General features: G+C 39.1%; 1 protein-coding gene across 1 annotated transcript in view; it reads right to left on the bottom strand.

The window, feature by feature from the left end:
* Nucleotides 1-15,455: 15,455 nt before the first annotated feature.
* HELLS (helicase, lymphoid specific) overlaps nt 15,456-27,977 on the bottom strand; it is a 50,183-nt gene continuing 37,661 nt past the window's right edge. The window contains exons 18-22 of the mRNA XM_049790400.1: nt 27,688-27,804; nt 27,075-27,234; nt 26,450-26,546; nt 26,294-26,370; nt 15,456-15,816 (exon numbers count right to left, since the gene is read on the bottom strand). Coding sequence (XP_049646357.1) covers nt 15,722-15,816; nt 26,294-26,370; nt 26,450-26,546; nt 27,075-27,234; nt 27,688-27,804 — 546 coding nt within the window. The 3' untranslated portion in view covers nt 15,456-15,721. The remainder of the gene's footprint in view (nt 15,817-26,293; nt 26,371-26,449; nt 26,547-27,074; nt 27,235-27,687; nt 27,805-27,977) is intronic.

Below are 27,977 nucleotides of genomic sequence, written 5' to 3'. Positions count from 1 at the left end.
AAGCCACGTGCAAGGCAAACGACCTAACTACATTATTGCTTTGGCCCATGATTCTTATGTTTCTGTTGAGTTTATCAAAGACTTCTATTTCATCTGTTCACATTCCTTGAGGATTGCTTGATTGTTCATTTTACTATTTTTTCCAACTTCTATTGTATGAAGTTGTTATACATTCCAGCCCACTGATTCTGTCTTCAGTTGCTATTATTCCTTTGGAGAGTCTTTTAAGTTAGGTTTTCATTTTGCTGACCAAGTTTTTTGTTATTTCTCATTTTAAGTCTCATATCATCTTCTTATTTGTAGCACTTCCAGTTGAATCCAGGCTTTGAGACCTCTGAGCATTCTCTATAATTCTTCTCTAAACTCCTTATCAGAGAGGCTAACTATGTGGTTGGTACTTTTCAGGTCATCAGAGCTATCACTTTCATTCTCTAAGCATGGTGGAGGTCTGCATTGTTTCGCCCTTGTCACGGTTGTAGTATAGTGTTTTCTACATCTGGTGCTGGCGTTCATTGACTAGGAGGAGTGAGCAGCCATGGAGTGTAGCTGCTCTTTGGCTCTCTTCTTCTTGCTGGGTCTGCACACCTGGGGAGATGATACACTTTCCAAGGAGGGAATCAAATTCTATCCCTACGTGCCTTCCTGGACATCAACCACTGGGGTTACAGCCACTGCTGCTGTAGCTGAGAGGCAGGAATTGTCCCTCTATGTTTTTTCCTGAACTCATTTTGATCCCCAAATTCTTATGTTTTCAAATAAATTTAAATGTTTTAATATTAATATTTACAATTTTATTAGAAAATAAAAGTATATATCAAACAGTAAGAGCTAGTTCCTTTTAACTTTTTTCATAAGGTTTCTTAAATTAAACATTCTAGCACCAGCTCAGTATCCTCCTATCTCCATCATTGTTTCAGTGTCCCATCATGCCCTTCCCATGGTATATACATCCTATTGAAGAATTTTCAGTTTCAGTTGTCTTTGAGCATTTGTTATTCCAATTTTTATATTATTTTTATTTCCATTAGATTATTTATGCACATATAAAATATACAGAAATATACATAGAATATTATACATTCCCCTATGATTTATTTTTGTTTTGTTTGATTGCTCAATCACAACTTTTTTTGTTTTGTTTTTGAGTCACACTCAGCAGCACTCCTGGCTCTGTGCTCAGAAATCATTCCTGGCAGGTACAGATGACCATATGGAATGCCAGGATTCAAACCACCATCTGTCCTGGATCAGCCACGTGCAAGGCAAACACACTACTGCTGTGTTATCTCTCCATCCCCAGGACATTTTTATTTTTAATAAGAATAATTTATTTATTTAGGCACCATGGTTACAAAAATGCTCATAATTGAGTTTTAACCATAAAATGCACACCACCATTTAGCAGTGTAACTTTCCTGCCACCAATGTCCTACATTTTCCTCCTCCCCCATCCCATGCCTGTCTTCAAGACAGATATTGTATTTCTCTCTCTATCATTGTCTATCTCTATTATTAGTAGTTGTTAGTGTAGCTGTTTTCCTAACTGTGGTTATCACTCTTTATGGTAAGCTTCACATCTTGGGCTGGTCCTTCCAGCCCTCATCTCTATCGTCTCTGGTATTATAATTATACTGTCTTTTTATTATTCTTAAATCTTATGGATGAGTCTATTCTGTGTTTATCACTCCCTCTGACTTATTTCATTCAGCATAATAGTCTCCATGTCCATCCACTTTATAGGCAAACTTAATGATGTCATTTTCTAATGGCTGCATAATATTCCATTATGTAGACATACCACCATTTATTTAGTCACTCATCTGTTGTCAGATTCTAGGTTGTTTCCAGATTCTGGCTATCATGAACAGTGATGCAATGAACACAGGAGTGCAGAGGGTATTATTGTATTGTTTGGTGGTCCTATAGAAAATCCCTGGGAGTGGTTATTGCTGGATCATATGGGAGCACAATTTCCACTTTAAGAAAAATATCCATATTGTTATCTAGAAAGGTTGGACTAGATGGCATTCTCACCAGCAGTGAATGAGACTTCCTTTCTCCCCCACATCCATGCTAGCATTGATTGTTCTTGTTCTTTGTGATGTGTGCTAATCTCTGTGGCATGAGATCTCACTGTTGTTTTGATTTGCATCTCCTTTATGATTAGTGATATAGAGCACTTTTTCATATGCCTCTTGGCTATCTGTATTTCTTCTATTTTTTGATGGAGTTATATATTTTTTTTCTTGTTAAGTTCTGTCAGTACCTTGTATATCTCAGATATTAGCCCCTTATGGGTATTATCTGCATAGTTTTTTCCATTTCGTTGGTGACCACTTTACCCTAGTCACTATTTCCTTTGAAATGCAGAAGCTTCTCAGTGTAATGTAGTCCCATTTGTTTAATTCTGCTTCAACTTGTTTGGATAGTGATGTTTCCTCCTTGAAGATGACCTTAGTTTCAAAATGTCATGCAGGGTTTTTGCCTAAATTTTCCTCTATGTACCTTATAGTCTGATATCAAGGTCTTTAACCCATTGTGGTTTGACCTTTGCACAATGTGTTAGGGCTCTGAGTTAGATTTTCTGCATGTGGCAGACCAGTATCCCAACACCACTTGTTGAAGAGGCTTTCTTTGCTCCATTTTGAGCTTCTTTCCCCTTTAGAAAGATTAATTAATTGTATGCCTAGGGGTCATTCTCTGCATACTCAAGTCTATTCAATTGTCTTTATTTTAGTACCATGCTGTTGTAATGATTATTGCTTTGTAGTACAATATAAAGTTGGGGAATGTGATTTATATTCCTAAGGATTGATTTATCTATTCTTGGGCATTGATTTATTCAAACAAATAAATGAATTTCAGGAATGTTTGATCCACTTATTTGAAGAATGTCCTGGGTATCCTTAGAGGGATTGCATTAAATGTGTATAATGCTTTGGTTCCAGAGTATTGCCATTTTATTTATGTTAAACCTCCCACCCATGAAAAGGGTGTATGCCTCCATTTTTTTTATTTCTTGAAGCAGTGATTTATAGTTTTCTTTGTATAGGTCCTTCACATCTTTAGTTGATTCCAAGGCATTTGAATTTCTGTGGTGCTATTGTGAATGGGGTTGTTTTTGTCTTTTTCTTTTCTATCATTATTTGTGTATAAGGCCATTGGTTTTTATGTTAGTTTGCAGCCTGCCTCTTTGCTATATGAATCTATTGTTCTCAAGAGTTTTGGGTAGAGTATTCAGTATTTTCTAAATATATTATCAATTATGTCATTTGCAAATAGGCAGTTTGACTTTTTCATTTCCTATCTGGATGCCATTGATATAATTTACTTGCCTGGTTGTTTTGGCAAGTTCTTCCAATAATGTGAAAAATAGGGGTGGTGAGAGTGGCAGGCTTGTCTTGTGCAAGATCTTAGGGGCAAGCCTTTCAATTTTTCTCCATTAAGTATATTTGCTATGGGCTTGTGGTAAATGGCCTTGACTATATTGAGAAGTTTCTTCCATTCCCAACTTAAGTTTTTTTTTAAACCTCTGATTGGTCTTCCCTCTGGATGGTATAGTTGGACATCAAGTACTTAAAAAACAAAATCTTTGGGGCCGGAGAGATAGCATGGAGATAAGGCATTTGCCTTGCATGCAGAAGGGTGGTGGTTCGAATCCTGGCATCCCATATGGTCCTCGGAGCCTGCCAGGAGCGATTTCTGTGCATAAAGCCAGGGGTAACCCCTGCGCACTACCAGGTGTGACCCAAAACCCAAAAAGATAATGATGATGATAATAATAATAATAAATAATAATAATAAAATATTTAAGTACCGTGTCAATCAGGACTTCTAATACTTTATTGAATAAAAGTGGAGATAGTGGACATCACGTGCAATGTGCCTGACTTCAGAGGAAATGATTTCAGGTTTTTACTATTAAGAATGATACTGGATGGGGCCAGAGTGGTGGCACAATGGTAAAGCATTTGCCTTGAACATTATGACCTAGGATAGACTTCAGTTTGATCTCCTGGAACCCCATATGGTCCCCCAAGCCAGGAACAATTTCTGAGGATATAACCAGGAATAACCCCTGAACGTCACCAGTTGTGCCCCTCAAAAAGAATGATATTGGAAAAAAAATGATACTGGGCTGTGGGTTTATTATAGATGGATCTTACATCTTTTTTGTTTTGTTTTGGGCCACACCTGGTGAGAACTCACAAATTACTCTGGTTTCTACACAAAAATTACTCCTGGCTCATTAGGGGACTACATGGGATGCCCTCTTGCTCTTTTCTGGCTTGTAAGATATCATATGGCAGGTCTGTTATAAGTCTTAGGTTGTTACTCATATTTCAGGTTTATTCCCCTCCTCTGTTTTAAAGCAGTCTGTCTTTATCTTTTGATTTATTGTTTTGATTACTATGAATATTTTGTTTGTTTTTGGGCCACACCTGATGATGCTCAAGGATTACTCCTGGCTATGTGCTCAGAAATCGCTTCTGGCTTGAGGGACCATCTGGGATGCCAGGGGATCAAACCGCGGTCCGTCCTAGGTTAGCACGTGCAAAGCAAACACCCTACCACTTGCACCACCACTCCGGCCACGATTATTATGAATCTTCGTTGTTTGTTTTGTTTGGTGCTCTTTGAATCTCTTGACTCTCTGCAAGAGCCTTTATCCAGAAAAATTCTTGATTATTTCTTCTGCCAGTCATTCTCCTTTCTCTTTTTATTCCTATCCTTTTGGTATTTCTATGATGCAAAGATTATTCTTCTTGCTGTTATCTATCACATATCTTACATTCTATTCCATTCATTTATCTTTATTCTTTATTTTTACTTCATTCTTTGTCAGTTTTGTCTTCAATATCTTTAATACAGCCCTCCACATATTGAATTGTTATGCAATTTTTTTTGTTTTGTTTTTGGGCTACACATGGTGACACTCAGGGGTTGCTCCTGGCTATGCGCTCAGATCGCTCCTGGCTTGGGGGACCACATGGGATGCCGGGGGAATCGAACCGTAGTCTGTCCTAGGCTAGCACGGGCAAGGCAGGCGCCTTACTCCTTGCACCACCACTCTGGCCCCTGCTATTGTATTTTTAACTCCCTCAAATATGTTTGTATGGACTCTGATACCCTGAATCAGTTCATCTTTTAGTTTTTTTAATATTTCTTCCAATGATTGTCTTATTTACACAGCCATTTCATAAATCATTGCTTTAAGTTCCTCATTGATGAGGGTTGAGCTAAAACATTTGTTAAAGACTGTTTGGTGACCCTGTTATCAGAACATGTGACTTTGCTTCTTCATTGTTTTTAAAGGTTTGTGGCTTCTAAAACTTGAGATTCATATTCCCAATTATCTGAGTTCTAAAATATTTCTTTGTATTTCAGTACAATGTTACACTATAATCTGTCAGTGCTCTAATATGTTATTTCAACTTTCATATAGAATAGTTATCCTATTCACATAGAGGGCAATTGTGAAGGTGGCAAGATACCAAAACCATAAACACTTGAAATTAATGGGGAAAAAGGATGATGTCAGATGCTAGCACATCTGTATGGTTTTGGGGTCAAGAGGAGGACAGTGCCATGGGGTAATCCAAGTAGAGGGTAGCCAGTGAGAAGTGGCACATGGTGTGGAGCCATTGGGTAGGCCTCTACTTACACTTTAAGCATGAGCATAATTACACTGCTTATGGATTTGCTGATGTACTTACCATCTCACTGTAGAACATTTCCAATAAATTGGGAGAGGTTACAGCAAGGTGGGAACTTCACTTTCCCGTTTCCTGATCGGAGCCAACACAAGGTACAGAGCACCAGGAACATAAATGGATACAGTTAAGCTTTCTCTTCTTATTTGGCCAATTGCTGAGCCTGAACTCTGAACATTCTCACTAATTCAACTCTTGTCTGCCTAAAGTATGAAGAAGCAAATCAGTTCTATTTATATATGTATATATACTTATATGTATATATGTATGTATATATTGTGTTGGATATCTGGAGCCTACCTAACTCAGTATTCATACTCTATCCTAGGCTGTGGTCTGGTTCTTCTGAGGCAGGGATCCATTCTCAGGTCTTCCTCCACTAAACTGCCTTTCTTCGTAGGAGTGGAACGCTTTTATGTTGGAATTCCTGAATCAGTTCTTGCACCCTTTCTCTATGTAGATTTCCTGTGTTGACGTTTGCTTCCAGACCAACATCTCTTCAGATCCTAGGTTGTTTTGTTTTTGTTTTTGGATCACACCTGGCAACACTCAGGGGTTACTCCTGGCTCCATGCTCAGAAAATCACCCCTGGTAGGCTTGGGGGACCATATAAGATGCTGGGATTCGAACCGCCCTCCTTCTGCATGAAAGACAAATGTCTTACCTCCATGCTAACTCTCTGGCCCCAGGTCCTAGTTTTAATGTACATTCAACACTACTGATATAAATCTTTTGATGCAAGTAACTAGAAATCTGGATTCAAGCTGACAATTGAAATTTTTTATTATTTTTAGAGTAACCAATGACACCGAAAAGTGATCAATTGCAATAATATAGCTAATGTTACGATAAACTGGCCTTGAAATGAACATTTTACATTATTTAAAACATAGTAGGCTGGGGCCAGAGAGATAGTATGGAGGTAAAGGCATTTGCCTTGCATGCAGGTCGGTGGTTTGCATTCCAGCATCCCATATGGTCCCGAGCCTGCCAGGAGTGATTTCTGAGCGGAGAGCCAGGAGTAACCCCTGAGCTCTGCTGGCTGTGAACCCAAAACCAAAAAAAAAAAAAAACCCAAAAAAACAAAACAAAACAAAAAAAAAAACATAGTAGGCTGAAGATAGTATAGAGGTACTTACTTTGCAATGCAAGCAATCCAGTTGAATCTCCTATACTACATATGTTCCTTTATGCGCTGCCAGGGTCACTCCTAAACACAAGCCACTAGTATCCAAACAAACACCCTATGTGTGTCCTTCCCTACTCTCCCCTAAAAAATCTAAATTAAAAATAAATATAGGCAAAAATATAGTAAGCTATAATAAATTATTTGATGTGTGAAACTGACCAGTTACTGTATTTAGAATGGGTTATGAATACTGAGTTGATTTGCTACAATCTGACTTTCCAAATATCTAAATTAATGATTACAGTATGACTTGAATAAACATGGTAGCACTAAAGTTTAGTTCTATAATATCAAGAGTACAAAACCAAGAAAAGTTCCACCAGTACAGTAATTTTTAATTTTATTGAAACCACTGTGATTTAAAGTCCTTTCAGACATACAATGTATTAGGGCCAAGCCCACCACCAATGTTGACCTCCCTCCAATGTTCTCCGAGTGCACCCCATACCACCACCATCACCCTCAGCCCGCCAGTATAATAGGCCCATTTTAAGTTTAGATTGCTGAAGTTTGATTCTATTGTTGTTGCCTTTGGTTTAGATATTTAATTCTATCCTTTTTTTTTTTTTTAACTCCACCAATGCACTTAGACCACTTGGCCCCTAGCCCGCATCCTTCCATATTTGTGTTTCTCCTCCAATCAATTTCTTTCTTTCTCCTCTGGGGCCAAGGGTGTTTGAGACAACTCCCACTGCATTTCTTCATGCAATTATTCTAAATACCACATATGTGAAAGATTCTGTACTTATCCTTCTTCTTCTGGCTTACTGCATTTAACATATCTTCCAATTCCACCTATTTTGCAGCAAATTGCATGACTGCATCATTTCTTAGAGCTATGTTGTATTCAATTACACACACACACACACACACACACACACAAACTTATATACACCACATTTTCACAATCAACTCATTTGTTGTTGGATATCTAGGTTGATTCCAAGTCTTGTCTATTGTACTGAGTGCTATAATGGGTAGTAAGGTGCATACATCCTTTTGGACATTTTCCTGTCCTGGTGATACCCAACAGTGGGATTGCTGGGTCATATGATCACTCTAGACAAGGAACTCGGCAATTAAACAAAAGTGACATGCAAGGCACCACTCCACTGACAATAGTGCAAATGAGAGAGAGAGAGAGAGAGAGAGAGAGAGAGAGAAAGAGAGAGAGAGAGAGAGAGAGAGAGAGAAGAAACAAATTGCCTGTTCTAGAGACAGGCAGGGGTGGGAAGGAAACGGAAGACATCGGTGGGGGTGGGAGTGCCCTGGAGATGAGGGATGGTGTACATTCTATGAATGAAACACAACAATAAACATTTTTCTAATCACGATGCTTAAAATGAAAGAAACATATTAGTATATAAAGAAATTTGGTTAATTAATTTTGATTTGGGGTACACACCTGGCAGTTCCAGGGCTTACTTTTGGCTCTGAAATCACTTCAATGTTGTTTGGAATCCAATCAAGATAAGTTCTGTGCAAGTGAAGCACCTAAACTCTAGTCTACCCTATCTTTTTCCCCTAAAAAAATATTAGCAACTCGTACACAAAAAAAATTTATAATTGGTAAAACATGGAGAAATTTTATAAAAATAAATTAAAAATTAAGATTGGGGTTGAAGGGACGGAGAGATAGCACAGCAGTAGGGCATTTGCCTTAGACGCTGAAGAACAGTGGTTCGAATCCCAGCATCCCATATGGTCCCCCAAGCCCACCATGAACGATTTCTGAGCATAGAGCCAGGAGTAACTCCTGAGTGCTGCCAGGTGTGATCCAAAAACCAAAAACTAAAAAAAATTAAAAATTAGGGTTGAAGTTGTGGTTGGTTGTGGCTAGAGATAAGTATCGTCATGATATTGTATTTTATATTTTTAGTCACCATGAAACTATTAAATGAAACATTGCCATATACATACAGTTGAATAATGATCTAATAATATGCCTGGATATAATACTGACTAGAGGGTATGGCATAGGTATTGGGAATCTTATTGTTAAGGTGAAAGTTAGGGCTAGGAATGGTGCTGCAATAAATAAGTGATGCTAGGAGGCACAATGATTCTTTAGTAATTTTCTGGCACTGACAATTGGTTGGAGAAGGCTATAATATCTAACAATATTTATACCTTTTTGTATTTGTATGTAGCCTAATACTTTTCAATCAGGATTAAGAATGGTCTGCAAGAAAGACAATTATTAGTGATTAACTATGCTTAACTATAAATGATATAGAGGAACTGAACCACTGGTTATAGTAATAGGTTGCTGGGCTCTACCACTCTTAGAACCCTGTCGTAGAACAAGGCATTAAGTTGGGTTTTCAGAGCACTTAGGAGTTTGTTGTATTAAATAATTAAGGATGGGGCTGGATGGTGGTGGATGCCATTCCAGGCCACGTGGCTCTGCAACCCCATCCAGCCGGCGGGTCCCAGGCCCAGGTGAAAGGCGAAAATCAGACTCATCCAGAGACAGGCATCAGGAACCATTAGCTTTATTCATGCCCTATCCACCACATGTGTGTGGCCTACTCATAACCTTTCAAGCACAGCAATACTTTGCTAGCCCTGCATCTTATCTCCTGTTAGCCATCTTCCCTTTGGGCTCCATGCTGGTCAAAGACCAAAAGACAGAGGCCCAAAAGCCAGAGCGCCCAGCAGCGCAGAAAAGGGGGCCGAATCCTCTCGGTCCAAGGCTTATCTAACTTTTCCAAGACCCCTCCCAGGAATGGGCCGGGTCTTGCAGGTAAGGTCACACCTAATATTCAGTTCCCAAGACCCCTCCCAGAAATGGGTGGGTCTCAGGTATCTACACCAAATCCAGGGTCTCAGATAGGTACACCAACAGGAGTTGGCTCTATTTCTCTTGTCCTTTTTGTATTCAGAGAAATATTTGCTAGGATACAACTTGGATTTCTCTGGTCTGAACTTAGATCAGAGATAAGACTTTGTTGAATAAATAAACTGTTGAGCTGTTGCGTCATTGGGATGTTCTGATTCAACACTGAGGTCATAAACTGTATTGTTTATAGGAGCTACTACTAGTGGATTGTACTGTTAAGCTTAAGATAACCTCTGCTGTTGATCAAATAGATCAGATCAGTAAGTGATTTGGTACTTTGTCTTAGTTCTAATCACTCAAGAGGTTAAATTGTACTTCAAGGTCACCTCCAACAAAAGTGTCTACCCAGTTGTAAATGTATTATTCCTTACTGGTTGTAAGGAATTCATTGTGACTAGGATGTGTATTGGGGTGTTTTTGTTTGGGTCTCTTTTAGCTAGTGCTCTTCAGGCACACAAGAGTTGATTGCATGCAGTCTTTAGCTCTGAGAGTTTGTCTGTGATGTCTTTGTTGATTCTTCCTGTGGATTCCCTTCCTAGGCTTCTGGGACACCAATGATCCTTATGTTGTTTCTGTTGATTTTATCAAAGACTTCTATTTTCATCTGTTCACATTCTTTGAGTACTTTTTCTATTATATGATCATTTGCCTTCATGATCCTGTTTCAGTCTCTTTTGCTGTATGGAGTTGTTCTGCATTTTATCTGATTCTGTCCTCGGCTGCTGTTACCCTCCTGGAGAGGCTGTCCATTGAGTTTTTCAGTTGAGCTACCATGTTTTTCAGATCTGTTATTTCAGTTTGGAGTTTTCTGATTTCTTTGTGTTTTTTTTTTTTTTTTCAGCTAGAGCTATGTTTTCTTTGATTTCCATGAGAATCCTCCATAGTTCTACTCTAAACTCCTTATCTGAGAGGTTAATCAGATAGATGGTTGGTATTTTTTTTTATGTTATCAGAGCTATCATCTTCATTCTCTGTGCATGGTATTTGACTGAAAAGTTTCCCCATTGTCACATTTATAGTATATAGATTTTTCTGCATGTTACGGTGGGGTTCATTCGTTAGAAAGTGTGCACAGCTGTATGGCCATGCTCTTCTGGAACCTCTAGGGCAGGTTCAGGACACAGGACAGTAGAAAAACACGCACAGCTGATACTCACAGTCTCTCCCAGTTGGTAATCACTCAGCAGGGGCAGATTCCTTGGGCCTGACGTCACAGACAGAGGACCTGCCTTTCTGACAGTTACCCCTATGGCCAGTTTTCACTCTGGGACTCAGTGTTTTTTGGCTTTCCAGCCTGAGAAACTCTAGGAGAATGATTTTGCTAGGCCCTTCTCGGCCCACTCAGGAGAGGTTCAGGACACAGGACAGTAGAAAAACACGCAAAGGCGACACTCATAGTCTCTCTCAGTTGATGCCAGGAGTGATTTCTGAGTGCAGGGCCAGGAGTAACCCCTGAGCGCCACCAGGTATGACCAAATACCAACATTATCTATTTAATTTTGGGGTGGGAGGGTAATGGGTGGGTCTGCCAATCAGTATGCTCAGGAGGCCAAGCCAACTAGGCTAACAGTTCAATGAGAGGACCAAGAATGCAGTGTTGCTTGGGCCCTGTGGTGGTAAGGATTACCTGAGGCATACATACCTCAGGATATCCTGTATGGCCAGGGATCTAACGGGTCAGTTACATACATGCATGGTAATGTACAACAACCTTGTATTCACTGGAGACTATAATTTTAAATTTTCAATCCGACTTGTTTAGAAGTTTAACATGAAGTGATATAAAATAAAAAAAAAAAAGAAAAAGCAATGCTTTCCTAGGTTTTTAAAAAGTTAATTCAATTAACCTTTCTAAAAACTCTTCTAAAATTATCAACAGTTATAAACAATTTTATGACAATTCCAAATATCAAATATTTTGTAAATCTGATTCTTAACCATGATTCCTTGGGCCCAATAAACAGTTATGGGTTAAAAAATTAACTGGAGGGACCGAGAAATAGCACAGTGGTAGGGCGTTTGCCTTGTATGCGGAAGGGCAGTGGTTCAAATCCCGGCATCCCATATAGTCCCCCACGCCAGGAGTGATTTCTGAATGCATAGCATGAGTAAACCCCTGAGCACCACTGGGTGTGGCCCCAAAACAAAACAAAAGGTATAGAATGATAAAATATCAGTAAAAGTCTTCATAGAATTTATTGCTTAGAAATAATTAAGTAACATTCACTATCCCTCTCTGTTTCTTTTTTGTTTTAGGGCCACATCTGGTGGCATTTGGGGATTACTCCCGGCCCTGTGCTCAGAAATCGCTCCTGGAAGGCTTGGGGGACCATATGGAATGCCAGGGATCAAAACTGTCTCCATTCCGGATCGGCCATGTACAAGGCTAATACCTTACTGCTCTGATATCACTCTGGCCCTCACTATACCTCCTCTCTGTTTTCAGGAACTAATAATATAAATTATTCACTGAACAAATAAAGCTATATGTTTTTCACTATAATTTAATCAAGTTACAGAAAGCAGTATACAAGACAAAGAAAGGGCATTTGTTGCAATATCTTAAGTTGTGAAGATGGAGTCATGGACTGTTCTAATAGAATAGGGAGATTAGTCAAAAGAGTTAATAGTGAAAGAATAAATGGGGCATTACATCCCCAGAAAAAGAAATAACAACACAGATATTTTGGAAACTGAAAGCAACTGCACCAAGTAACTGTCTTAATAATTTAGACAATTGTCTCAATTCTGGATAAAGGCTGTCAGTGGGAAAAAACAAACAACAAGAATTGGTTGAAAAAAAGTTAAGCTCCAATATCTCATCCTTTGTGAAAGTACCACTCCTCATTATGGAAGAAAACATTCTGAAAGGGAAAATTCTACATATTTATGACCGAAGTCCAAAACAAAAACTGGTAATGGTCTATTAATTGAATGAGAAGATCTTTTATGCCCAGCCCCTCTTCACAATTAAGAAGAAAACAAAATCTATACCTACACAGAACAAAATATGAGCCTATTTCTCTCTGAAAAAGATCTATAGAAAGAGCCAACTTAGGAAACTTCAAATATATGGCCTATAGAATCATAGCACAGTACAACCCATTATTTAATTTCAAGAAATATAAGAAATTCCAAAAACACAAGTAGAATCTAAATTTAAAAATTACTTTGAAGGGCTGGAGAGAATACAGCAGTAGGGCATTTGCCTTGCATGCGGCCAACACAGGATAAACATTGGTTCAATCCCTGGTATCCTATATGGTTCCCCGTGCCTACCAGGAGTGATTTCTGAGCACAGAGCCAGGAGTAACCCCTGAGTGCTGCTGGGTGTGACCCAGAACCCAAACAACCCCCCACCAAAGACTTTGAAGAAACAGTTGTACATGGTTGTACAAAGAAAGAACCTCATAAAATAAATTCTAAACATGTGCTACTTCAATCAAAAATGTTTTAATTTTTAAAAATGAGATAAAAATATTCCCAGAACAATGTAAAGAATGAAAGATTTTTAAAACTGGGAAGATTTTACAGCTGGGTTAACAAAACATAAATAAATGCACAGCAAAAACAAGATATTTCACAACTCTGTGAGACAAAGGTATATTAGACATTTCTATTAACAAAAGGTCTTCTCAATTCAAAGGGCTGAATCAAAATGATATTACTGCTATCTATAACACTGAAATTAACTTTCATAATCTAAAACCAAAACTGTTCACCAAAGTAAAAAATTTTAGACAGAGTGTTTCAGACAATGTTTTTTTTTTCACTTCCCTTAATTCTTCTGAGGAAGATAGCAGAAGATATATTCCTCAAAATGAGGGACTGAATTAAGGGAAAGGAAATGGCATCCACTAAACAGTGGTGTCAAACAAAACAAAAAACACAATAAGAATCCTCAGTAGGGCCCGGAGAGATAGCACAGCGGCATTTGCCTTGCAAGCAGCCGATCCAGGACCAAAGGTGGTTGGTTCGAATCCCGGTGTCCCCCCATATGGTCCCCCGTGCCTGCCAGGAGCTATTTCTGAGCAGACAGCCAGGAGTAACCCCTGAGCACTGCTGGGTGTGGCCCAAAAACCAAAAAAAAAAAAAAAGAATCCTCAGTAATAAGCAGAATAAAGAAGAAATTAATTTGGTAATTGATCTAGAGATGAAGAAAAAGCTATACTTGAATAACAAATAGTTAAGCAAGCTGGGATTTACACTTCTACAGAACTGATGTGTTGAGAACTATTATACCCAGAGATGCATATTATATAAGAATGAAAATAAATCTGCATTATCACTTTTATCTAGACAATATTTACATATCCAATTGTTATTGATACCAATAATTCAATTATTATTGGATCTAAACAGTACAGTCAGCAGGGTGCTTGTCTTACACACAGCCAACCCAGGTTCAACCTCCAATATATGGTCCCAGAGTTAGGCTTGCCAGGAGTCTGACACCAGAACATAGAGTATGGAGTAAATCCTGAGCATCATCATGTATAGCCCCCAAAACACAAAACAAAAATAAAATAATTATTAACCTATCCAAAAATTATTATATACCTGCACTGATATGAAAAGATGATTTAAAGTTATCTTTCATTTTGCATTGATAATCTGGTTGCACTGCAACAGTTAACTCTGTATGACTGAGGAGCAATTGAAAGAACTGAAGGAAGAAAGTAAAGTTATCAAGTATATTGCTATAAGAATGGCAATTATAGGGCCAGAGAGATAGCATAGTGGTGTTTGCCTTGCAAGCAGCCGATCCAGAACCTAAGGTGGTTGGTTCAAATCCCAGCATCCCATATGGTCTCCCGTGCCTGCCAGGAGCTCTTTCTGAGCAGATAGCCAGGAGTAACCCCTGAGCACCGCTGGGTGTGGCCCAGAAACCAAAAAAAAAAAAAAAAAAAAAAAAAAAAGAATGGCAATAATATAAAATTACTAAGATATGGGGAGGCCGGAGTGATATCATAGCAATAGGATGCTTGCCTTGCACGCAGATGATTCAGGATGGACCGGGGTGGGGGTGGGGGGGGTTTCAATCCCCGGCATCCCATATGGTCCCCCCACGCCTGTCTGGAGCAATTTCTGAGCTCAAAGCCAGAAGTAACCCCTGTGCGGATGTGGCCCCAAAACAAATGAAACAAACAAAAGTAGTAAAATATGGCAGGATTTTGGACATATTTATCAAAGAGAGTCAACATACTTTACTAAATAACAAGATACAAAAAGTGAAAAAAGGTAAGTTGTCAAGAATGACACCAAGATTTCTACCCTAAGTAACTAAAAAATTGCCATTTACTAAAATATGAAAAAAAGTGAAGTAAACTTGGCAAGGCTAAATGAGAAAACCAAATAAAAATGTATTGCAAGTTCAAAATAGCAGAACAGGATCTGAAAAATTAACTCAATCTTCAGTTATATTCATTATATAATGTCTTTATGTAATACTAGTAAATGAAACCAAGTTAGCTTAATAATGCTGAATCAGAACCCCAACTACACTTTTGCTACTATTATTTTACTCTTCAATTTTTAGGAAAATAAGGTGATCAGATCAAATATTAACTACTTGATAGAAATAGACCTTAAATATAAACCAAGCAAGTCTGTATTCAAATTGAAAACAGAATCTCAAACTTGCTTCATCAAAAGCCTACCCCATTACTGAAGTACCCAAAAAAACCATAAAGTGTACTGTTAAAAGGAAATAAAAAAAACATTTATTATACTTCCACAGGAAGACTGTATAATTCTGGCAGTGGTAAAGTATACATTTAGTCAAAAACATAAATTTTCTGTGTATACTTCTTTTCTCTTAACAAGGCTCAGTAAATTACCATCTATTACACAATGGCACCTGTTACTTTTATGTTAATTGATGCAATCAAACAAGTGAACAATCTGAATTTTACCAAGAGAAGTACATTACTAGATGTTAATAAGTAATTTTTCAAGACATTCTTTAACTCCAATTTAAAATAGACATTCAGGACTGGAATCTTCAGAATTTTCTAATATCTTGAAAATCCCCATCTTCTCTTTAATATGTTCTGAGGAATTCATTTTTTCTAAGGGGGAAAAACACAACATTGAGACAGTTCAGATTTTAATTATAAAAACATAAAAAGATATTTATACACTACCTAATAGACAATGGGAAGTGAGTTTTCTGACCAAAATTTCAAAAACCAAAGAAATGTGGTTCAATAAAGCTATGGTGGGACTACCTACACCTGACCTAGGACAGACCTTGGTTCAATCCCCAGGTGTTTCATTTGATCCCCAAGCCAGGAGCGATTTCTCAGCGCATAGCCAGCGGTAACCCAGAGTGTCACCGGGTGTGGCCCAAAAACCAAAAAAGAAAAGAAATACAAAGGCTGATTGGGGGGTAGGTGGCTTGCTTATCTCCAAGGAGGCCATAAGACTGGTATCCCTGGAATACTTGGCATTTAGAAATCAATGCAGAGAATATTGAGATTCGTGGAAAAGAAACGAAGCTGGGCCATTGGAGTGGTAATGGTTGTAAGGATGGGTCTGTGTGCAACTGCCAGGGGTTCAGCAGGGTGAGGGGCCCTGACCCTAGTGCGATCAGCTACAGAAAGACTGGTATATCCATGGGTTTTGCTGCTTGTTTTACCTCTTTTGATAGAGGAATTTGATGCTGGCTGATGGGTAGACATGGTGGTTGACTCTGGAACATGAGTATGGCTGTTGCAATTTTTTTTTTTGTTTTTTGGGACACACCCGGTGACGTTCAGGGGTTACTCCTGGTGATGCCATATGGGATGCCGGGGGCTCAAACCATGGTATGTTCTAGGTCAGCTATGTGCAAGGCAAATGCCTTATCACTGCACCACTGCTCCAACCCCTGAAACTTTTTATCTATTTATTTATTTTTTATTTTTTATTTATTTATTTATTTTGGTTTTTGGGTCACACCCGGCAGCACTCAGGGGTTACTCCTGGCTCTATGCTCAGAAATCACACCTGGCAGTCTCAGGGGACCACATGGGATGCCAGGATTCGAACCACCATCCTTCTGCATGCAAGGCAAACGCCTTACCTTCATGCTACCTCTCCGGCCCCTGGAACTTCTTTTTAATTTTTTTATTATTATTATTTTGGGCTACACCTGGCGGCGCTCAGGAGTTACTCCTGGTTCTGCGCTCAGAAATAGCTCATGGCAGGCTTGGGGGACTATATGAGATGCCAAGACTCTAACTTGGATCTGTCCTTTTCTTCCTTGAATTTCTTTTAGACACTGTGGTTTATAATATTGTTACCAAAGGAATATCATACATATCACTTTCTCTTTTCAGCACTGTTTTTGTCCAAAGTGATAATTTCCAACTATCATTGTCATAGTGGTCTCTTCTAAACTAACTGATCTCTCTAGCTTTTTGTGAGAAGCTTCCCATCTTCTTGTCCGGTCTCTTATTATCTTTTGATATTAATATCATACTATTTATTTTTAATATCCCAAAAATGAGTATGATCATTTTATGCCTATCCCTCTTCTTCTGACTCATTTTTTTCAGCATAATACTCTTGATATTCACCTATTATAAGCAAATAACATAACCTCATTTCTCCTAACAGAAGAATAGTATTCCATTGTGTAGATGTACCATAATTTCTTTAACCCCTCATCTGTTTTCTGGCAGATTATGGCTATTGTGAATAGTGCAGGACTTTTCTGCACTGTATTTTTAACACCTCCATGTTAATACTGTCTTCCCAGTAGAAATAAATCAAATTAAAAGTGAAATTATCACAAAAGTCACATAAGACCAAAAATAAAACCAACAACAGAATGCTCAACTAGGGGCTAGAGCAATAGCACAGTGGTAGGGCATTTACCTTACACGCAGGTTACCCAGATGGACCTGAGTTCAATCCCAGGCATCCCATATGTTCCCCCAAGCCAGGAGAGATTTTTGAGCGCAAAGCCAGAAATAACCCCTGAGAGTCACTGGGTGTGGCCCAAAAACAAAACAAAAAGAGAATGCTACACCAGTAATAAATAACTTAGTAAACTTCAGACATAACATGACCCACTGCAAGATAGGACAATTTTCAAATTTGCTTTTAGTATATGTGCTGCCGAAGGGAGCACTATTTTCAAATTTGCTTTTAATGTTTGTTTGTTGTTTTTTTTTAATAATTCCATCAGAAAAACCAAGCTCTCTAATTACAGAAGGCTTACTTTGACAAACACAACTGCAGAGAACATTTCCTGGCAGCTGGCACATAAAAAGACCTTGGGGTTCAACAATAAAGATGGTCAGAGTCTATATTTGATCCCATGACAGTATGCTTCAAGGGCAGAGAAACCCTGTGTCTCTTAGCACAAGGAAATTCCCTTTCTAATTTCCCCAATACTTACAGTGCCCAAGAAAAAACAAACAAACAAATAAAAACAACAATAAATCAAACCCAAAAAACCTGCCACACCAGTCCCCATTCCTTTTTTTGTTGTTCGTTCTTCTTTCTTCTTTTAAATTTATATTCATAGCTTCTAGACAGGGGCTCCTTCCTGCTTTTTTTGTTACAACAGATTCACAGAACATGAATCATCTTGTTCTGCCTCATAAATTGAGAAAAAAAAAAAGTGTATGGTACCAGAGGCAAGCAGTATCACTAACATTGAGTGGAAATAAAAAATGATCAGACCTAACTACCCAACCCAAAGCCAACGACAATAGAATCAAGAGATCCAAACTACAACAAGCTAAACACAGAAGGGACCTGTTACACTACAAGTCCAGGGGATTAAGGGTGGAGGTATGGAATACATGCTAGGAACAGGGGTGGGGGGAGGTCAACACTGGTGGTGGGAATTGCCCTAATTAACTGTCACTCCATACCATAAATATAACTGTGAAAGATTTGTAATTCACATTGGTCTCAATAAGTATTATATATATATATATATATATATAATTCTATTACGATTTAGTTATTCCAAGCAATCTTAAGTAAATTATTTTTATTTGCCATGGAGCAGGCTTTGAGGAAATTGAGCAAATGCAAACAATGGTGGCAGGATTGGTGGTGTGACTGATCTTTAAAAAACTGAACGCTCCCCGGCGGGCCAGCTGGAGGAGCTCAGGGGACCCTAAAAGGTGCTGGAGATCAAACCTGGGTCAGCAGCATGCAAGGCAAATGACCTCCTAGATGTATAATTGTTCCAGTCCCTCAGGTAAGTTTATCTTCCACCAATGTTTACTTCAAAACAAGTGCACAGAGTGGCAGTTACTCGTAAGTTCAAAATTGTGTCCTCTTTAGCCAACCGTCCTGCATCAAGGTATCAGTTATGAATCCTGAGACTGCTTCCCTGCACTTGCCAGGAGAGTTTAGAATAGTCACTCACTCACACACACACACACACACACACACGCACGCACGCACGCACGCACGCACGCACGCACGCACGCACGCACGCACGCATGCACACGCACATGCACCTCACTGGAATCTGGGTCAGAAGCACTAGGGGTGAAGACCCCAGCTTGAGTTATGCTCTGGAACACACTGAATCATTGCATGGTAGCCTCCCCACTATTTAGGGTCCTCAAAGAATACCTGGAGGGTATTCTGGCTGGGAACTTGCCAGAAATGCTGAGTCAGAGCCACAACCAAATTCCAAAGGAATGTGATGTAGCTGACTCTTCCCAAATAGACTGGTCCAGGCTGACAACTCGGGCCTTCTCAAACTGGGGTGAGCAGATTCTCCCTTTCTGCCTGAAGAGAGCAGCTTGTAGCCTCCCCTGACACCCTCCCACATAGTTCAGCACACAACAATGGCCCAGCTCACGACTGAACCAGGGACATGGCTTTTAGACACCGCCAAATTGTATGGTAGTGTCAGTCCTGAAAGATCACAGTAAATCTGATGGGAAAGTCTCATGGAAGACCACCAGGCTCAGTGAACCAAAACAGTAGGAAAAAAAACTCAACTACCACCAAGTTCAGTAATCCCTCAATGACTTAAGTGACACCCTAGTGAGATAAAACAATGATCACAATGATCACACATTCACTTTTCTTCAGCTAAGTTCATCCCACTTGCTTTTGTGTTGTAACAGTGTAAAGTAAGCATATGTGGGTAAGGGATGTAGAAAGCCTATCTCGAATACAAGGGTGGGGGAGAGGGAAGAGATCAGGGCATTGGTGAAAGGGGGTGTTCTTGTTATGACTGAAACACAACTACAACTACAATCACAGTGTTTAAATAAAGAAATTATTTAATTTAAAAAAAAGTAATCATATTTATGCCTGCATTGGGGAAGGCTGGGGTGGTGGATGAGAAACTGGAGCTATTGGTGGAGGGAAGTTCACACTGGTGGTGAGATTGGTATTGGAACATGTGATGCCTAAAACAACCGTATGATGAATAACTTGGTAAATCATGCTGTTATAATAAAAAATTTTAATAAATAAAATTTCCCAGTTTTCTTGAAAAAAAAAAAAAAAAAAAACTGAACGCTGTGGCCAGAGGAATAGCACAGTGGAGAGGGCAGTTGCCTTGCAGGCAGCCAACCCAGGTGTGCTTCCCAGCATTCCAGTCGGTCCCCTGAGCACTGCCAGGAATAATTCCTGAGCACAGAGCCAGGAGTAACCCCTAAGCAACGCTGGATATGGCCCCCAAACCCAAATATTATATATATATATATATATATATATATATATAAATAGCAAAGGTTTAGAGTTAACAGGTACATAATCAGGCTTTTACTACAAAGGCCTATAATAATGTCTTAGGGAGCTCATACACACATACAGGTGAAGAATATGATTGGAAGCCAGAGACTCCAGCAGCAGCATTTCCTAACAATATGTTTTGATGCCTTAATCTTGCTAGGTATAAAATAACCTCTCAGCTTCTCTGTCCACATGGATTCTTGGATACAAAGGGTGGACACCCCAATTTACACCTTGGTGCTCAGTCATACTAGATACCATATTCAGTTTGCATTATGAAAATGTCTTAATAAAACACCCCAATAAACCCTTTTCCTATGATTTATGTCCTCTATTAGGACCTGAAGCATATGATCATTCAGACCACTGAAACAGTCAACTGTGAACCACAGACATGTTACAGGACCTGTTCATCAAACATGTTTTGGTAAATTAACATCTCCTCTCCCTTTCTTTCTCTCTTCTACTACTTCGTTCCTTCTCCCCTTTCTTCTTCTTCTTCCTTCTCATTAATTCAATCTATGTAAAATAAAACCCATACTGTTAATTTCTCATTAGGAAAGGAACGTTGATACATAAAATGCAGTGGACAATACTACATAGGGTAGCCACCTGCATAGGTAGGCCTCATTAACACATTTTTTTGTACTCAAGACTCGAAACCTATGTGTATCCAAAACTGCACCAGCCATTATCTAACCCTGAAACCTCCATTTAGCAAGGCCCAACCCCATCACTGATGAAATGCGTAGAAACTGGGAAAACCTCTCAACTCTAACGAACCGATCCAATTTCTTTTATTTGATTTATTTGTTTTTAAATTTATTTTTACTATATTCATGTACTTTTTCTTTCTCCTCGCTCTTATCTTTTGCTCTCTGGCGCTCCGAACTTTGACCTGAATCCTGGACCCAAGAAACCAGCAACAATGGTAACATTTCTGCTTTTCAGTTTAATTTTGGCTCTTGTCGGGTGCACTGAGCCCAAAACCCTGGGCCACGTGCAACCATTTTTAAAAATGGCCGACACCCCATCTGGGGGTTCAAAGGCCATTAAAACAAAAGAGGTGAAAGCTTGCACCACCTCTGGCCAAGGCCCAGAACTAAAACTTTGTTACAAAAACCAAAAACCTCGGCCTCTACAAAAACTTATTAAAAGCTTAAATTGGAAACGGAGGAGAAAAAAGACTGTATTTAAAGTGGACTGATTTTCTGAAAATGACCTTTGGCTTGAATTTGGATTTCGACTTTGGAAATTTCGAACTAAACTTTTAGTTTAAATCACTTGGAACTCTGAACATCCAAAGTGCTCCCAGAGGGGAAAAAAGGCAGCGGTGAAGCCCCTGCGGCAAAAAGCTCCAAGCGGCAAGCTCCAAGCAGCTCGGCTCGGCTGGGATCTCGGCTGGAATCGCCTTGGCTGGGCTCAGCTTTGCCCGGAAAAGCGAAAAACCTGAAATCCTCGCTCCAGATCACAAACCGGCAGCGGAGCCTGGAACTACGGAAGAAAGCCACGTGGTAAGATCAGCGTGGGACAAAACATCTGAACTTTAAAAGTTTAAAGAAGCCACGTGGTGAGATCAACGTGGGACAAATTAATCATCTGAACTATGGTTTTAGGTGTAGAAAATTAGTGGGTAGTAATATTTCACTCATAGTTGGTAATGGGATAAGTTTTACTTAGTAGTTAAAAAATAAAAATAAAAGGGAAGTCATTCAGTTTAGCTCATTTAAACATCTAATTTCTAACCACCTGCATCTTTGTCTTAAGTCATTTTCTTTATAATTTAAATGTGTTTTGTTGTCTTTCAAAGTTAATATTTTCAATTGCAAAATGTTTTACTGTGTATTTTAATGTACTTAGCCTGTTTTTAAAATGTATGTTATGCATGTATGCTGAAGTACTTGTGTATAGGAAAAATATAGGAACAGTGAAGTTCCCCCAATATAGTTTAAAAATATAGGAACATGAAAGTTCCGAAATAGTGCTTGGTAAAAAAGCATTAATAGAATTTTAGGTTACAGGTGTAAAGTATATTTTGCAAATGATATGTTTTTGAAAAGGGCTGGTATATTAATTTTCACTTTATTACGTTGGCGCATGAAAATATTTAAAAAAGGGGGAAATGTGGTGTACCCTAAGACCCACCCATTTCTGGGAGGGGTCTTAACCGGATAATAGGTGTGACCCTACCTGCAAGACCTCCCATTCCTGGGAGGGGTCGGGAAAAAGTTAGATAAGCCTGGGACGAAAGGGATTCAGCGCTTTTTGCCTTTTGCCGTTTCTCTCTTGGCCCGGCTTGGCTTCCTGGCTTTTGGATCTTTGGGCCGCATGGAGCCCAAAGGGAAGATGGCTAACAGGAGATAAGATGCAGGGCTAGCAAAATATAGCTGAATGCTTAAAAGGTTGACATAGGCCACACACCTGTGGTGGCAAGGGCATAAATAAAGATGATTCTTCCTGAAGCATGCATGTGAGTGAGTCTTGATTACGCCAATTACCTGGGCCTGGAATTCGCCAGCTGAATGGGGATGAAGCCACGTGGCTGGGGCCTAAGCACAAAGGCCTCCATCCATCGCCATCCAGCCCCATCGTTAATTAATTAATTCAACACCTCCCTTTCATAAGCTAATTATTTATCTTAATTAAACCAGTCCTTAAGAATTCAGACCCATCCTATTAGTGTCAGACCTCTAACACCTTCAGAATAGGTAGATCACTAACATATGTCTTTATGTGGACATAAGTACATAGAGAGGACTCCTCTATCAGAGCCAAACCTAAATTGTATAGAATCCATGCCTATAGTGTATATAGCTCCTCCTATAGACTATCCCTCCTCCTCCCCCTTCAAAAATCCTACTATCCCTTCACCCCCCCAATCCCAATCTGATATCCCGCCTTATTAACCATCTTTACCCTCAGTTCTTAACCCATTAGGTATCAAGACTGATCTCCTGTCCCATTAACACATCACCTAGCTCCCAAACAAAAGGATACTCAGCCCTACAGCTCATCCCCCAGCAAGAAACTACAACCAACACTTCTGCTGACTCATACTCTGTAGCCCTCCTTCTCACACGCCCCCCGCCACAAATGTGGACTGTTGCTTGATACTGGATTCAGCTTCAAAAGGACCCCCTGTGCAAGAACTCTACCCAAGTCCTTTCTGCGGCAAATCACTTCTCAAACTCAACAAGACCAGGGAGTGTGATGAAAATGTGCCCTGCATTCCACCCCCACAAGAATAATCAAAAAATAATGGGGAAGCCCATATTTCCTTTAAAAGTTTAAGACCTCAATAATACTACCTCTCTCAACCTGTTTATCCCCAAATGTAAGGTAGTCTCCTGCATAACTTTGTTCCCTTACTTTTTTTAACTCATTTTTATTTATTTTTTCCTTTATATATGTGTGTGTGTGTGTGTGTGTGTGTGTTTGTGTGTATTTTTATTTTTGTCTTTTTTTTTCCCCTTCTCTTCCTTAACTTCACCTGTTTTGGTTCTGCTTGGTACAAAAAATTACAAGAAAACATCTTGCCTGGGATAAAACCTCAGGTCAAAACCAAGGCACAGAGATGAGGGAGCCTGACACTCTCACCCCCAAATGCACCAGCAATATAATATAGCACATTTTCTTTTTGCAAAGGCATACTAAAAATGGGGAAATTTTACAAATAGAAACAAGCTATTATCTACTAGGAATAAGAACTCATACATTTTAAAATACAGGGCGCCTCCCACCTGGAACATATGCCATGTTCTTAGACAGTGACCTTCCAACCCCGAACCCTAGATCTCAGACACAGAATTGACATAATTCTTGACAACAGCTCTAGGAACCAAACTCCCTCTGGGACATTCTTACTACTGCTTTGACACCAACATGCACCAGTTTTGATATGACATCCTGACAATGAGGAAATGGCAACAACTTTATCTAAGAGCAGGTTGTCTTATCTCACCACCTAAAGATAAGATGAAATCAGAAGACATGTCATCCTTTGATCTGTGCAAAAGCCAAGATTGCTAACTAGGGGCTGGAGAGATAGCATGGAAGTAGGGCATTTGACTTGCATATAGAAGGTGGTTCGAATCCTGGCATCCCATATGGTTCCCCTAGCCTTCCAGGAGTGATTTCTGAGCGGTAGAGCCAGGAGTAACCCCTGAGTGCTACCAGGTGTGACCCAAAAACTAAAAAAAAAAAAAAAAAAAAAGGGGCCGGAGAGATAGCATGGAGGTAAGGCGTTTGCCTCTCATGCAGGAGGTCATCGGTTCGAATCCCGGCGTCCCATATATGGTCCTCCCGTGCCTGCCAGGAGCAATTTCTGAGCCTGGAGCCAGGAATAACCCCTGAGCACTGCCGGGTGTGACCCAAAAACCACAAAAAAAAAAAAAAAAGATCACTAAGTACAGAAGACTGATCATAAAAACCATGACTGGGCAGAACTTATCCTGAGACCAATAAAAAAGACCCTAGTCTAGGTTTTGGCCTATGATCTGTACAACAACCAAGATCTCTCATTCCAGAGGTCTGACTGAGACAACTGCAACTGAGCAGAACTTCTGGAAACATAATGAAAGACTCTATCCTAGGCTTCATCCTAGGATCGGTGCAAAAACTAAGACCACCAACTACAGAAGATTGATGGAACAGAACTTCTAGAACCATAAAGAAAGACTCCATCCTAGGCTCTAGTTACAGAGGCCTGATTTTATCATCCACGACTGAGCAGATAGTTTCCAGCCACCACAAAAGAACCTAGGGGAGATTAAAGAGCATGTACAGAGTCTGTATGTAGTTAATCCCATGACAGTATATTTCAAGGATGGAGAGACCCTTTATCTCTTAGGCCAAGGGAATTCCCTTTCTGATCTCCCCAGTATTAACTGTGCCTATGCAAAAAAAAAAAAAAAAAAAAAAAAGGCACAAATTATTTTGTTATTGTTGTTTGTTTTTATTTTTTTGCTTTGTTTTGTTTTTATTTCAGGACCATGGTTAATATTTGGTTGTTGTCTTTATTGCTGTGGTGCTTTTCGGGGTTTTTTGTTTTGGATTTTTTTTTCTTTTTGGTCATTGTAGTTATGTTTTTGTAATGTTATGTTTTCCTTCCATTTTCCCTTCTATTAAATTGATATTTATAGCCTCTAGAAGAATTCCTCCCGCTTTTTGCTTGTTTGATTTTTGCCCCCCCCCCTTTTTTCTTTCCTTGAAATAGAATCACATAACTTGAACCATCTTGTTCTGCCTCATAAATTGAGGGGGAAATAATGGAGGGTACGTACCCAAGACCAAAGAGTCATATGAACATGGAGTAGAAATAAAACATGATCAGACTTAAACACCAAATCCAAAGCCAATGACAACAGAATCAATACCCAATTTATAACAAGCTAGACAGAGGGACTACTTATACTAGTAGCCTGGGGGGCAACTGAAGGGGATATGGAAAACATGCTGGGAACAGGGGTGGAGAAAAAACATTGGTAGTGGGAATGCCCCTGATTCAATGTCACTACTTACCTAAAATATTACTGTGAAAGATTTGTAATTTGTAATCGACATTGGTCAAAATAAAAATTATTAAAAAAAATTATATATATAATAAAATGAATGCCAGAAATAACTATTACAAACAATTCTGTAATTCAGTGTTTAAAATAAAAAAAAATATTTTATTTTCTCTATAAAATAAAGAAATTTCTTTCTCTGGGCTGGGATGGTATTCTGGAGCAAACTCTCTAAAATATTAATATTTAAAAGTATGTTCTCAGTAAAAGAAGTATGACCAAACAATTATAGGTGTTATGATATTAATAATGTGACAAAATTTGTGATACTTACCAAAGAGATCACTTCGATCTAATAGCAGTTCTAAGTCTTCATCGCTAATGACCTCCTCTTTTGATCCTTTTACTTCTCTATAGAACAGAAAATACCTGAGTTTGTATGACAAATCAAAACAGTGAACTGCATTTTCCCAAAATTAAAAAAACTCACCTATCATAATCTCTAGATTTTAATAATTCCATTAATTCCGTAGGGTCTAAGAATTTCTTAGATTGATTTAATCCAGACTGACCACCTTTGAAATGATCTGGAAAACATTTGCAAAAATTTAAAATGTTAAAATTTACACTTAAAATCAAAATAAAATATTAAAAAATCAAAATAGGTTGGGTTTTTGGGCCACACCCAGTGACACTCAGGGGCTACTCTTGGCTATGCACTCAGAAATCATCCCTGGATGGGGCTGGAGTGGTGGCACAGGGCATAAGGCATCTGCCTTGTGCATGCTAACCTAGGACGAACCACAGTTCGATTCCCCCAGCGTCCCATATTGTCCCCCAAGCCAGGGGTGATTTCTGAGCACCTATCCAAGAGTAACTCCTGAGCGTCATGTGTGTAGCCCAAACAAAACAAAACAAAACAAAACAAAAATGCCCCTGGCTTTAGAGGACCATATGGGACACCTGGGATAGAACCGTGGTCCACCCTAGGTCAGCCGCATGCAAGGCAAACGCACTATCACTGCACCACTTCTTCAGCCCCAAAATAGGTTGATTTTTAAATTCACAGTACAATAAACCAAGCAAAAAAAAGAACTACATTTAGTTTTATTTACTTTTGTGGATGATCAATTTTTCCAGTTTTCTTTTAGCAGCTGCTCTTTCCACAATTTTCTGATCAATAGTATTTGCTGTAACAAGTCGATATACAACAACAGGCTTTGTTTGACCAATTCGATGACATCTATCTTGAGCCTGAAGATCAGACTGGGGATTCTTAAAAGTTAAAAAAAAAAAGTTAAAGTATAATTAAAATAAATATAACATACTATGGAGATAAAGTTAGCATGCACGACTCAATCAGACACTTTAAAATAGTGTCTAATTCTATGTAGACTTCTAGAATTGCTTCAAAAAAAACTCCAGGCTGAATAAAGTTTTTTTTTTTTTTTGGGTCACACCCGGCAGTGCTCAGGGGTTACTTCTGGCTGTTTGCTCAGAAATAGCTCCTGGCAGGCACGGGGGACCATATGGGACACCAGGATTCGAACCAACCACCTTTGGTTCTGGATCGGCTGCTTGCAAGGCAAACACCGCTGTGCTATCTCTCTGGGCCCTGAAGAAAGTATTTTAACCTGGCAATACCTTCTCAAAACAGAGAAATTTAAGTGTTAAATATATAAGAATTCACAATAAAAATATCAACATATTGCTATACTTCCAACTTACCCAATCACTATCATAAATGATAACTGTATCAGCTGCAGTCAAATTAATGCCTAAGCCACCAGCTCGTGTACTCACTAAGAAGATAAAAACATCTGGATCTGTGTTGAAGTTGTGCATCTAGAAGAAAAAAGATATAAATGCAAAAACCTGAGAAACCAACATGGTAGGCTGAGGATGAGGATGTACTTAGCAATAGAATACATGTCTCTTATTAGGGTACAATACTAAATTAGACAATGTATTATCTGTTATTGTGTATTGACAGTCTAATATCACAAAAATAACATGTC

This window comes from Suncus etruscus, chromosome 17, assembly GCF_024139225.1.
Source record: "Suncus etruscus isolate mSunEtr1 chromosome 17, mSunEtr1.pri.cur, whole genome shotgun sequence".
NCBI lineage: Eukaryota > Metazoa > Chordata > Mammalia > Eulipotyphla > Soricidae > Suncus > Suncus etruscus.
The sequence above is the reverse complement of the archived record's forward strand: the minus strand, read 5'-3'. Positions and strand labels throughout refer to the sequence as shown.